Below are 13,531 nucleotides of genomic sequence, written 5' to 3' on the forward strand. Positions count from 1 at the left end.
CGGGGGAAGTGCGGTTATGTTTTCATATCTGGAGTTTGTTTCTTCGAAGAGACATTCACTTTAATTATGTAGAACAGCTGTCTTTAATTGTATGCGTTCTTCATATCATAGGAGCTATTGTAGCTATTATTTCGCTCGTTTGGTGGAAAGGCTCCGTGGTCAGGCAAATTTCATCTGGACTCCAAGGACCGATAAGCAGAATTACAAGAACATATTTCTTGGAAATACAAGTACAACCAGAGCAAGTGCCACAAGGGAGATAAAAGCAGCGGCGGCGGCAAGATACTTCAGACAAAAAGAAAAAAATACCGTAAACAGAAACTCATCAAGTTACTACTACTATGCAGCCCAAGGACTACGAAGCAAGTCTCGTAGATATTGGGCTTCTGCATGATAATCAACTTTCTCTATCCGAGAAATACCATACCGAATACGAACGCGATCCTATTGGGAGGGGGAAAGAAGTCAGAACTCTCGCTTTAACAGGAGATATATCTTTGCGCACTTCATATGAATCCTTCTTGGCGCGACACGCGAAATTATATGTTTGACAATGGGCCTTGTGAATGACGGCGTTATATTTGTCTTCATCCCGCATCTGTTCATCACGATGAGTTCGACCAAGACAGTCCTATACGAAATGACTCCTACCTTCAAGTCGTAGAGTTCATTTCCGCTCATACCGAAAACTATTACTGCGGCTTCATTGAATCCCTGGAGCCATGCCTGGCCAGACCAGTCGGCAACAGCCATAGAAAGAATATATCTATTCATTCCATGAGTATCCACTCCTGAGATGTGTTGAGAAGTAGTGCTTACCTATATTCAGGCGTCTCCGCGTTCGTACCACATTTATCACACACCCAAGTATCACCCGACATACTCATTTTCTTGTTACAATTGTTACCTGGGCAAGCAGGGTAAAGAAGGTTTTGGTCTCTGATATGAACGATTGTTCCTTGACAACAGAATGTATCGGCCTTATCTCCCATGCCCACCTCGGCTTCTTTGATTTCGTTCAGACTACGAACTTGGGCACGGTTGAAAGCAATTCCGAGACCACCACCACCTCCAATAACAGTCTTGGATTGGAAAGACATGTCGGAGCCTTGAGAGTCCCACCAGCCGCGAAGGGTGTAACAATCCTGGATGTGAGGATCCAGTTGTATATGAGTCGAGGGCGTCGTGGATAATGAAACACCTGATTAACTGAGCGATACATATTTGCTCGAGAGGTTGATAACTCACCCCCAAAGTCACCGACTTTGACGCCCTTGAAGGCACCAATGGAGCCCGGTTCACCCGTGAACGACTCTGCCTGTTTACCCCATAATGTCAATTGTATTGAGCAACCGCTCTTGTCAACTAGAGTAAGTTCTCGTTTCTGGAACTGTTTCCTTTTCAGTGTTTACGCCTTATGTTGAAGACCAGCATACTCACAGATCGATTTGTCGTTCGAGCTGTGATTTCAGAAACGGCGCTGATGTCTTTGAGTACGCCAATGACATCTAAATAGGCTATGAGAGATATCCAATGGGAGGAATGAAGCGTCGCACCGCAGATTGCATCTTTGTTGAGGTTTTCGAGCTTCTCAAGACCAACAAACGTGTACCTCATTTCAGGTAATCCAGTTGTCTCGTGACACTGACCATGCATCAGCTATCTAATACAAGCTATTCCTGTGATAGGGAGGCTCACTTCTGTGATCTGAGTGGACCTCTCAAGGGTCAACTCGTAATCATTCGTCACGTTGCTGAATTTTTTCTTGGCAAAGTTGACGCGAGCTTTTGAGATGTAATAGACTTTGCTGTCTTCCAATCGAGGGAAGAGTTCATCGACAACGGAATTGAAGGCAGTGGCTTTGATCTCCCCGCTGTCATCCATAAGCGTAACACTGAAGAGTTTGCCTTCGCCCCTTGAATTAGACCAGTTCTTGATGTCACTTTTCTGAGTAACTCGAGCTTTGATGGTCCAGTTGTTCTGATACGGGCTCAGGTTTTCGATCGGGAAAGTTGCCACGCCAGAGGTATTTGGCTTGTTTACCTGACGGCTGCCGCCCGGAGCTGGAGCTGGTGGTGCCTCTGCAGACGCATTTTGGTCTGGACCAGAGTTGACAGGATCGAGGGCCTGAGGGTTGTTGATTTTCTCGTTCGGGTATCCGAGGATGCGTAAACTGAGGACAATGACCAATCTATTGATGGTAAATCCTGGTGCTTCAAATAAGGCACAGAAGACTATACCGTTTCCCCTGGACAGTGTTTGAAGAAGCCCTTTCGATGGCAGCTACGCTGAACTTTTTGATCTGGTCGGTCTCGACCAAGGAGTTGCACTGGGTAGCCAGCATAGCTTGAATGTAATATTTTCCATCTGAGATAATCAGACGGTAGCGATCGCCGGCACCACCAGTTGCGTTGACCTTCTTTACGGAAAGAAACTGAACGACGTGCTCTCTGAGAAAGACGTCGTCGTCGATGTTGGAGGCATTTTGCATTTCCTCGCAACAGCCAACGGAGAGCCTGTACTCGTTCATCCTGATGGTCGAGAGCAAGACGCGTGTCGTGATTCTCGTGACTCAACGCGTCGTCACGATCAAGCGTGACTTCGTCCTCAACAAATTGATCCGCTAGTTCCAACCGTCAATTCACCATTTGAATTTTGAAAACACATACGTCAGAAATCTGTTGACGATTTTGGCATACAGGATTCGGCCTCATCGGTACATCGTTCAGACTACAGAGTCAATGCCCAGGATAGTCACTCACTGAACCGTTTGTGTAATCAATTCCGGCGTAAGACTACACCATCAACTTGAGGACTGAAGCACCGACCTACCAGGCTGACTCACAGTTTAATAGCGCCGAGATAAAGTAGGCGATCTGCGCACGCTATAGGGTTATCTTTCGTTGAACATTATCCCGAGAGGAACGCACAATCGGTATCCTTCGGCAACCTGTGGGGCTTTCGACACACAATATCTATCCTTGTGTTGAACGCCACGGTCAATCTACCTTCTCATCAGCGGGCCCTCCTATTGCTGCTTGAGTCGAGACTCTCCAGAACTCGAACACTTTCTTTGCTTGTCAAATTTCTTTCTTTCAAAGAGTGTCCGCTTCAGCTACAAATATTTAATGCTTTCGTATTCAACAAAGCGAAGTCACAATCAAAACAATGCACAGACAACGTCGAACATTCTCAAAGGACTCAAAGTTATTACGTCAATCAACCAAGCTCATGAGAAGAGGTAGTTCCCGACTTTCCCCATCGCCACCCTCAACCGCGGGAGTAGCGATATTGGACATCTTCCAGACTACAGGCTTGGAATCGGAAAACCGGAAGGAAGCCAATAAAACGGAAAGTACGACTTCTGTCATGACAAAGAAATGTGAAGAAATTCTACGCATTTGCGAAAGGCAAACTTACTCATTTCGAGTTGCGAAAACTTGAATCCGCTAATATCAAGGCCATAAGTTTGTGAACAGCTCAGAGTATAATGGACCTACAGGCAAGCACGGCCACCGCCCAAAAACGTCATGCTACAAGATCTTAGAGGCGAATTGGTTCCGAAATGCGATACTACATACACATGTGAATATACGCCTGGCATGTGTGCGTCTGGTACACTCTCAGGAAGTGGGGATTGCCATCTTTCGGGCTTCCACTCATAAGAATCTGGACCCCAGATGTCTGGGTTAGTGTTTGCGCCAAGAACCGAGATGATGACGTTGGTTCCATTTCGGAGAAAGACTTCAGTAACCTCCTTTCCAGCCGAGTCCAACACAGGCTTGGAAAAAGGAAGGACAGTGTCTTTGCGAACCCTAGCGAGGAAAATTGTTGGCTAGCTCGAAATAAATATAATAAAGGAAGTACGCACGTCCTCGTCGCTGCGAGATTGACAGGTGGGTAACTGAAAAATTCAATCGTTGGAAGTTTGAACGGATCGTTCAATGAATAGCACCTACACCCTTAAGGTTTCGCGACAGACTGCATCGAGATACGGGAGGGAAACGAGTTGATCATAGCTCAATTGGCCATTATTTTGAGCCTCTCTGATTTCCCCTCGCAGCTTTTCTTGAACTTCCGGATGTTGAGCGAGGAGCCAAAGGATGCGAGCTAAAGCGGACGAAGTTGTATCCATTCCAGCGAAGACGAGTGTCCTGACCAGAAATTAAAACCACCGGTAATGTACTAGTTTGAAGGTCACTTACGAAACCTAGAGATAAAGATTAAATATGAAAAAATGGGGGTGAAACTCGCTCACTTGACCAATAACCTCTTCGTCGGTTAACCGATCTTCCTCAGACGCTAGCATGTTGGCTCTCACTGACAAATGACAAAGTCAGAAGGTTGTAAATAGGGTAATTCAAATGATACGCACTCAGGATACTTATAATATCCTTCTTACTTGCCATCTCCGCAACAACCGCAGGGTCAGAACTCATTAATGCCTTCTTCTTCTCTTTGATGATATCAAGGGAGGTTTGATACATGACGTCAAGAACGTGCATGAGGTTCCGAGAACGCTGCAAGGGAATAAGTTGCGCAATGAATCTCTTGACACGAGGGAAATCGAATTTTTCTGCCAAAGGGAAGATGAACTGGCCAATAAAGAAGAACAGCGGTCCAGTAATTAAGGGCCTGCAAGAAGACAGTCAGTGTATTAAGAATGAGAAATTAAGGAGCGCATACACAAAATTCTTAACTGCTGTTCTGTAAGGGTGATAGTCATGATCATCAGTTAGTGAATCAAACGAGTAGCCCATTCCACCCTGGCCGATGAGCTCCAGTGCCGTGCGACCGGACCAGTGCAATATATCAATTTCTTGAGACCCTTTATCGAGCTTCTTCTTCAATACCGAACGCAACTATTATAGGTTGAACGTGTTATAGATTTACGCCGCCTGATCGAGAAGCGACATACTCTATTCGTGACCTCGTAGAAGAGAGGAACTAACAAACCCATGAGGAGAAGGTTTTAACAAAACAGGATCACTTACTCATTTCCCGCATATGATTGATCGAGAAGACAGGATTCAGCATCTTTCTTTGCCTTTTGTGCTGTTCACCTAATGGATTGTTCGATTAAACCAAATTTATAAACCTGTTCTGCAACTCGCACCCAGTGTTGAGAGCAAACCTTTGCCGAAGAAGACGGAGCCGCGGCTGTGAGGCATCGTTAGAGGTGTATGAAGCCATTAAAGAAATGCTGTTACCTGACGAACGGTTCGTAGATGAGCTGATCCTGTCGTTATGTGTATATAAATCAGACTCAGAGGCAAAACGAAAAACGACAAAAAAGCAATACATACTTTGACGAGAATATGGTGGAGGGCTTTGGGGTCGCAAGTTAGAAACAATCGTTCCTGTCCGGCAGAGTGAGTCGTGCGACCACGGCGCCATCAAACTTTGGCATACTCCTAGTGCACCCTGGATTGTCATAGCGGTGCCGTCTAAGTGGGAAGCGTTCAGCTCACGTTTACGGGACAAGAGCCGATACATACAGCTTTTGAGGATGCCATAGTGGAAGTCCCACCCATTCGAGTTGAATAATTGAGGGACATTACCTGCCATTCAACGATCAACAATCGCACAATTCTCACAAGCATGAGCGCACCAAACAACCAGGACGGGGACGGGGGTCCAGCAAGGTTGGCGAGCGGGGATCTGGACTGCCTGATCACTCGCCATATGAGTCGGCAGGAGGTATAGACTATAGCTGCTTGTATGAGGATGGTGAGAAGCATTAGGCGAGAAAAAGGTGTGAACCATGCGTCCTTATAAGCGGGATTCTGTGTCATGTACGCTGATGCGGTTGGAAACTGCTGACACTCCCCTGCATACGTGATGCGTGGGTGGGACAATGAAAGTGATTGCCTTCACAAGGCGCCTGTCCATACCGAGGCGGAGTGAGAGCTCTTCGCTTCCCAAGAACACGAGTTGAGAGAAGATTAGATTTGGGAATCGTTTCCGGCGATAAGCAGTCAAAATTAGAGAGATTTTCTGAGCCCAGTCTTCCGTGCAATTGATAGTCGTGAAAACCCTAAACGGCACCCGTCATATTTCGTCGGAACCGGTATAATCGACGAACAATCTGATTGTGCGTAGGCAGACTTGGGCCAGGGTCGCTATGGGGCGGGCTACCTTTAATCAGCCGGTCTATAATAAGTATCTGCCATTCCCGTATTTCTTTCGAAGGACGTCATATGTTCGTGCTTCCTCTGCTCGGCGTGTGACCACCATCGGAAGTTAGTCCATACTGTTCACGTCATTTCCATTCATCGCAATCAAGTCCGATAGATATTCAAACCCTGTTCAAGTCCCGGTGACACGCGGTCTTCATATTGGCCTCGCGCTAGTTTTCTTGTAGCCCGTAAAACAAGTTTGGGATGAATAGTCGAAAAGGACCGGTTATACATCGTATGCACTGTTTCGATGCTATTTAGGGGCGGGCGATGTTTGCAAAGAGAAAAACACAACGGGAACAAATACTCAAACACACTTATTACCTCAAAGGGACTAAACGGCCCCAGGATAAAGGTCGAATCTTAAGCTTAAGGCCTAAGGACTCGTATAACTTAGAAGTGACGGGACGGTCTGATGACATGTATGAGAACCTTGGGCTCGAGGCAAGTTAGGGATCATTGGATAGGGCGCCAAATCGAAAGAAGAGTTCGGTATCAAACAACATCCGAGCAGTTTATTGCTGTATCGTCCCGCGGGTTGCCCCCCGCCCGCAGCCCGAGGACAACAGCACGCAAAGGTGTCGGACCGGTGACAGATAACGCACTTTTACTTAGAAGTGATTAATAGAGTTTAGAAAGACAGACAGATCGATAAATAGCTCTCGCTAATGAGCCAAATACGAGCAGAGGCGACATTGACAGTGTATGTAAGTATGAAGCAAGATCCTCAAGAAGAGGGAATGTGAATGAGTACTATGACGACTGACTGGAACTACACCCGACCAATCCTACAAACGAAATGATTCCTCCGAAAGTCCTTTGGCAATCACTTGTCAATTGCCAAAGCAACGCAACTTATAGGATTCAGTGCGACACATACCAGAAGGATTGCAAACAGTTTCTTGTGTCTCTACCTGTCTTATCAAGCAACCTCTCATTCATTAGACAGCGCGGTCGAGATGGAAACGCATTTCATTTCAATCTACCAACAGTAAAGAATCCAGTACTGAAAATCCGGTTGCAACGCCCCCTTCGTTACTATCCGTACCTTTTGTCCTTACAAGCCACCCCATGGTATCTTCCTTCACATGGCTATGACCTCCCTCTTTGCCAAATATCGACCATCCAAATATGCCCAATTCACTGATAACGTTGGTCCTTACCGGCGCCTGAACATCAGAAGACCCAGTGGTGCTCCCAGCCCGAATTAAATAGTTTCCTACATCTGCAGGTGTGACAATCAGCTGCATCGCAATCCATGCCTGACGTTCCTGTGGCGGCAATGTGTGCAGGAATGCGGGTATATCCTGTTTATAAACGTTATTTCCGCCCCCCTCACGCTGTGGCTTGAGAACCAAGGCTTGAGCCTCCTCTCGCGCTTTTTGTACACCAAAATTCTCCTTCCCGGCTTGTATAGCCTGCCCATCAGGCATCAGCAAGTCTTCACCCACGTCAAGTCCCCACATCGCCATGAAGCTGTCCCTCAGCTCTCGTATTTCTTCCTTGCTGAACACCTCGTGGTATTTTTTGCTATCTGCAAGGAATTTTTCTAATACGCCAGCCTGCGTAAGGACCTCCTGCACTTTCTTTCCGCCAGCCAATTGTAGTGCGAGTGAGGGACACTTAATGGCAGTAGATCGCTCAAGTAAGAAACGAGTAGCGTAATATGCGGGCGTCGGGAAGTCGTGCGGGGTATATCCTGCGCGGAAATATACAACAGAGATTTCGATCGAGCCGGACGCTTCCAGATCCTTAGGCACGTCAATAAAAAGTTTTCTAGTTGTAGAATCAACTTTGGCGACTTTCTGAAGTTGAGTCAAAGTCCGTCTAATCATTCGAATCGAATGCCTTTCAAAAAGAGTCAGTAACAGATGACTTAGGAACACGTTTTTGAACTCACTTATTCAACAGTTCGTATTCAAGCCATCTCTGATCGAACACATTTCGCTCATTATCCTGCGCGACGACAAGAATACGAGCATTAGATCTGATAATTTCTGAGTGCAAAAAAATGTAGGAGAGCCAATAATCATTACGTTGAGGCAGAATATGCGGAGTGAGCGGCAGCTAATCCGGCAGCGACACCAGAGATGGTTTGATTAGGAGGGAGATTCTCCAGGCTCAAGTATGGAGATGTGTTAAAGTATCCGGTAGTGCTCAGAAGATATCTTCATGATCCCATTAGATTACTGGATTTCAAAGGCGGATGGAACGAGCCAGACCTACCTATGCAATTCAGAAACGCGCTGCGATAATGGGCCAAAGGAGGATGAGATAGTATTGAACTCGACTTGCTTCAATTCCGGAGCCTCTCCATTCGGCGAATGTAACAAGTAGTCAGATCTGAATATTCCAAGATGAAGTGACTTTCAACATGAATATCGTTCAACGAAAAGTCATAAGCGGATGATAAATGGCATACACACCTGATCAACCCCCTCATCTCTCAAAGCTTTCCAACCTCTCCATAACTGACCAATGAAATCATCCACTTTTCCTACGCCAGTTTCAACGCCCATCACTTGGTCCAAAAATTCATCATCCAAGGCGACGCGGCTGTACAATACGTTATAGATCCTCTGCAACCTCGTGGCTTGTTCGAAGAGTTTCCTTGGGAGGGGCGACGGGAACAATGCTAGTGGGGCATGGATAGCCGCAGTAGGAACTTTGGGCAATGAGGGTGCTGGAGGCAAGTAAAGAAGACCATGCGACAAGGCGTACGTAGTGGCGTACACTGAAAGCTCTTCGAGTTGAGCTTCGGTCAAGGTTGGGGGCCAGGCCGCGAAGTCGAATCCAGTCATCGTCCGAAGAAAAGGAGTGTTCTCTGCTTAAGTTGTTTGCTTATCGGAGACAACGGCGCAGTCTTCGTCGTAGGAATCGTGAGCAAGGATGCTTACACAGCTCTGCATAAGTATGGCGAATGTCTGATTGAATTGATTGAATTATTTCAAGCTCATGATTACTCACTGATTTCGTGATTCCCCAACAGTCTAGATTAAAATAAGCAGATCAGTAATCCTACAATCCAGCAATTACATTCATTGCACATAAGTACCTATGCTACATTACATTTAAACAAGTTCGTAGTTTAAGTCAAAAGTCCCCTAAGTCGCTCTGTCACTGCTTCATCTCCCAATTTCGTAATCCAACCGAACCTAGCACTCGCAACTGCACTACCGCGCTCAAAGCATTCAGGAGGTAAACAAGTCGCTCCAAGGGACGTCTGCCAATAGGTAGTAACTTCCTTTACAACTTCAATGCTCCCCTGAGTCGCCACTGCCTTGATTAACTTCTCCGCCCTCGTCTCATTTGATGAGTTTTCATCGCGCAGGTCGGGCCAAATGCTGGACGCGATATGGTGCACTGCAACAAACCGACACATGCCCTGTAAAGGTTCCTTCAATAGGACTTGCAAAAAAGTGCCTATTAGTTGTGGGTCGTCTTCGATCGGGTACAAGTATTCCTTGAGATCACTGGACAAGGTCTCTTCGCATGGTGTCGTGATGGTTTTGAGTATATGACTAAAGTCACCCCACAAATGTTTACGATAATCGATTGCACAGCGCATAGAGGTCGGTGGAAGGAGCAATTTGGCGAATGTGGGATTAGAGAATGATATCGCATCATAAAGGGCCACAAAGTCAGTATAGAACTGGAAGAAGGGAGTCGACACTCCAAGGAACCTGGCAGCGACCTCTTCCAGATGCGGAGCTTCTGCGTATGGCTGGTGTGATGCCGAGTACGAATATGGTCCCAGCATTTGATTCATCAATTTCTCAACCACAGGATCCCTAAACACCTCCACAGAAGAATCGTTGGCTGGTTGTTCGTGTTCCAACATGAAAACCCTCATACACCCGAAAACAGCTTCTTCCCTTGAAAGTGCAAACCGCCGGAGCGAGAAACGCGTGAGGACGTCCCGAGCAAAGTTGCTTAAGAACAAAGTGGCTCTCGTGACCTCTAGTTCGGATGAATCCCATTCTGCAGGTAAACTCTTAAAGACCTGGGATTCGGCAGACCGCAAGAGGTGGTTCAGGGGAGTTAACGTCCAATCAGAATGTAGCGGGAGGCCAAAGCTCCTGCGTTGCGAAACCATCGGTAGCCGAAGCGTCGAGGACGTGGCAATAGACCTGGGAGTAACGAGAAGTGGTGCAATTCGGCTTTTCTTCTTCGGTCGGATCGTATGTAAAAAGAATGGTCTGAGGATCGACAATCCACCCTTCTCCCAGATGACCGTTGGAGTAAAGATCTGCCTTTGGTTTACCCAATCTGAGGTGACAAGGCTTGAAATTTCATTGATGATGCCCACGGCGTCATGTTCGTCACCTGGTAATAACCGACCAATAATTGAGAATGCCTGGGCAAGCCACAGCTCCTCTGGTATTCCAGGAAGTCTTCTCGATAACGACAGGTAAGCGATGAGCAATCCAGAGAGCTGTCGGGCATGAACATAGTTTCGCATGTCTACCTCCTTGGAGGAGACACAGTCCCAGAGGGGATGCACAACTAGCTCGGCACAAGCTTCAGAAATCAGAGGGAATGGGAGATCAAAAGGTGGCGAAGAGAGTTGCCCAACCAGATGAGGTGGCAAGCACGCCAGCCACAGGCGGATCGCAGAATCTAAAATTCCCGCGTAGAAGGCAACACGTTCCAAGTTCCTCGTGGTGTTCTCGACACGCATTTCTTTCCGGAAGCCATCAATGGCTGCAATAACTACCTGTCTCTCCGTCCCGCTCAGGAAACCATCTCTGATGTCGTCCATTAGCTCCGTCCTCTCAACTTCACCTCCTCTGACGCTATTCACTTTGCTCCCCTCCAACCATTGCGCCTGCACCCTCCATATCATTCTCCACAACGTAAAATTTTCCTGTCGACTGTCCAACCCAGTGGAAAATCGAGCGACATCGTCTTTCCAACCCCAGCCAACAATTTGACTCCACAAGATATCGTGATCAGGTGTTGTCCTATGTGGATCGACGGCGCATACCATCCAGATGCGTAACAAGTTCAGCCATGCAACTTGAACCTTTTGAGAGCTACATGCAAGCGAGAGGGCATATCGGCCGAGCTGAGAGAAAGGCTCCATCGCTGTAGTTGTAATGTTCGCATATAAACCGTAAGATGCGAGTGCCGCGTAAAGTCGCAACGTGAGTACGAGAAGACCGGATGCGAGAGCAGGCGGGAAGAGCGACGAAGGTGGAAGAGGTGTGATGAATCGGAGGAGACTGTCCGTAACTTCTGTGATACTTTGGGCATTGGTTCGCGAAGCAGATATCAGCGTGATAAGGAGTTGTAATGCGGCTGGTTCTGGTAAAGGTCCATCTTTCCCCGGAGGAATGGGCGTAAGCAAAAATGTATGGAGAACTGCAGTTAGAAGTTGTGGTGTTTGAACGAGGGCATCCGCAATTTTGTTGCTTTGTTGTCCCAGTCGTTGTAAAACAGCAAGCAATTGATTCAAGGACTCTGGTGGAATATCGCCTTGTTGCAATAATGTCGTCACCTGCTGGAGGAAAAAGTCGAGTTGGAGAGATGCGATGACTGTTTCGGGATCCTGTTGTAGTTCAACACCCTCGAGGACAGAAACGTCCTCGTCCCAACCAACGATAGAAGCCCAGACAACCTCAATAGCCCTAGCGCCGACACCACCTCGTTCATTCATGGCTTCTACACCAGCAGCCATTACACGCTTCCGAATTCCCTCCGCTTGAGGCAATATTTCACCTAGATCTGAAAGCTCGCCTCTCTTTGCCTTGCCAAGGTTGACAACAATCCTGGCCAAGACGCCCAACATCGTCGCGCGTTGTGCGGGTACAGTGGATCTCGATAATAGAAAGATATCGTCCAAAGTATAACCGGCTACCGAACCTTCCGCATGATGATGAAGGCCAAGATGACTCGGTAAAGTTCTTCCAATTGACAGTGGTATGACGTTGCCATGAAGATCAAAGCGAAGGCTTTTGGGATGATGTGAAGGCTCGGAAAGGGTTTCTGCTTGCATCCAGGCCAGATTCGGATCATTAACGGGAGCGTTTGGAAAATATCGCCGGCGAATATGTTCTGCTGTGCCTATTTCAGGCTCGTCAATAACACCCTCTTTAGCAGGCCCAGGTCGCTTAAGCGTTGACTCGTGATCAGATACATTTGCCCGTGGTACTATATCACCCTGGAACTGACCAAGAGAAAGTGCCGTTCCATCATTTAAGGCAGGCGGGAGAGCCAGTGGTCGCTTCTTGGGAGAGGAAGGAGCGGATTCATAAACGTACACATCGTTCGGATTCAGCCCGGCGAAGCGTAGTTTGCGATCTGATCGACTGGAAGGTCTGGAATTTGGACGAGAAAGTGCCGGAGGTGGTGAAAACCCTATCATTGTAATGCTTAGCTATGTGAAATGGGGTAAATTAGATCCGTTGCACATACCGCGTCCGCTGAGTCTCGAGGGAGAAGGCTCATCTTCGGTGATTGGCACTGGGGGTAGAAATTCAGACTAAATGAGGAATGCTGTCCATTATGATGAGTATACCTTCAGGCAAATCTTTCAATGGTTGTGGAAGGAAGGACATCGCTGTATTGACGCCTTCGGTCGGCCGTCGGTCTTGGGTAGTGTTCGTCTCCCGAGCCCGACGAGCACGCATTAATATATCCCCAATATCGGCCCCAAAACGCTTTAGGATTTCTTGTTTCTCTTCCTCGCGTGCTTCATCATTCATAGTAGCCACCCGCATCTCGTTCTCCGCACTCATCTGCTCTCTCCAATCATCGACGACAGGCTTGGCAGACTTAATATCTCCAGCACTCGTTGGACTCGAGACGATAATGGGCGGAGCCAGCGGGTGTTTTTCTTTTGCTGTGGAACTTGTGTCCCGAGCCAACTCTCTACTCCGGCCGAAGGTGCTCTTCGACCTATGCTTGGCTAAAGGAAACCCCTGTTGATGTGAGTCTATTGGTCTTGGGGGCGGAGCCGCGCCATTGCGTTTTCGCTCGAGAACAGAACCGATGAGGGGCTGACGATTTGCAGACATTGAAAAAGTAAAATCATTGCATGTCGAAAACGACGAAAAGAGATGTTAGGGATTACGTCATCCCTGCCAGAACCTTCTTTTCTCATTTTTTACTCTCAGGCTACTCTAACGCGGAAATCATCGCAAGTCAAGTATTATCAAGCACTGGAACGGTCAATAAGAGAAGAAATGGCAACTGGTTCCTGTATTGCGGATTTTGTTTCGCTGAGGTCTTTCTGAATCCCTCTCGTCTACCCACTATCGACACTCTCTGGTGACTTCTGGTGAGCCATTTACTGATTTTTTTGTCCTCACACTCACCACCTCCCTTTCAGACTTACCTGAGAATGCTCA

At 47.3% G+C, this 13,531-nt stretch overlaps 4 protein-coding genes across 4 annotated transcripts; all 4 read right to left on the reverse strand.

The window, feature by feature from the left end:
- Positions 1-194: 194 nt before the first annotated feature.
- AGABI2DRAFT_193885 (hypothetical protein) lies at positions 195-2,548 on the reverse strand. Its single transcript, XM_006462732.1, has 9 exons — positions 2,241-2,548; positions 1,699-2,191; positions 1,557-1,644; positions 1,441-1,508; positions 1,249-1,390; positions 820-1,201; positions 652-766; positions 506-598; positions 195-444 (listed from the first exon to the last, which is right to left on the reverse strand). The coding sequence occupies exons 1-9, from the start codon at positions 2,528-2,530 to the stop codon at positions 340-342; spliced, it is 1,776 nt and encodes a 591-aa protein (XP_006462795.1). The 5' UTR covers positions 2,531-2,548; the 3' UTR covers positions 195-339.
- Positions 2,549-3,072: 524 nt separating this feature from the next.
- On the reverse strand, positions 3,073-5,844 carry AGABI2DRAFT_193886 (hypothetical protein). The gene is made up of 17 exons (XM_006462733.1): positions 5,612-5,844; positions 5,499-5,561; positions 5,413-5,447; positions 5,307-5,360; positions 5,211-5,239; positions 5,117-5,160; positions 4,995-5,063; positions 4,919-4,947; positions 4,687-4,862; positions 4,376-4,635; positions 4,259-4,320; positions 3,960-4,159; positions 3,872-3,904; positions 3,582-3,815; positions 3,501-3,533; positions 3,421-3,449; positions 3,073-3,364 (listed from the first exon to the last, which is right to left on the reverse strand). The coding sequence occupies exons 1-17, from the start codon at positions 5,793-5,795 to the stop codon at positions 3,216-3,218; spliced, it is 1,683 nt and encodes a 560-aa protein (XP_006462796.1). The 5' UTR covers positions 5,796-5,844; the 3' UTR covers positions 3,073-3,215.
- A 1,293-nt stretch (positions 5,845-7,137) lies between these two features.
- Positions 7,138-9,078, reverse strand: AGABI2DRAFT_224431 (hypothetical protein). The gene is made up of 5 exons (XM_006462734.1): positions 8,606-9,078; positions 8,406-8,545; positions 8,216-8,347; positions 8,080-8,166; positions 7,138-8,027 (listed from the first exon to the last, which is right to left on the reverse strand). Exons 1-5 carry the CDS (start codon positions 8,978-8,980, stop codon positions 7,157-7,159), a joined length of 1,605 nt encoding a protein of 534 aa, XP_006462797.1. The 5' UTR covers positions 8,981-9,078; the 3' UTR covers positions 7,138-7,156.
- Positions 9,079-9,267: 189 nt separating this feature from the next.
- AGABI2DRAFT_207430 (hypothetical protein) lies at positions 9,268-12,886 on the reverse strand (the record flags this gene model as incomplete). The annotated part of the gene is made up of 2 exons (XM_006462735.1): positions 9,268-12,482; positions 12,808-12,886. 2 exons carry the CDS (start codon positions 12,884-12,886, stop codon positions 9,268-9,270), a joined length of 3,294 nt encoding a protein of 1,097 aa, XP_006462798.1.
- Positions 12,887-13,531: the final 645 nt, after the last annotated feature.

Source organism: Agaricus bisporus (genome assembly GCF_000300575.1).
Source record: "Agaricus bisporus var. bisporus H97 unplaced genomic scaffold AGABI2scaffold_7, whole genome shotgun sequence".
NCBI lineage: Eukaryota > Fungi > Basidiomycota > Agaricomycetes > Agaricales > Agaricaceae > Agaricus > Agaricus bisporus.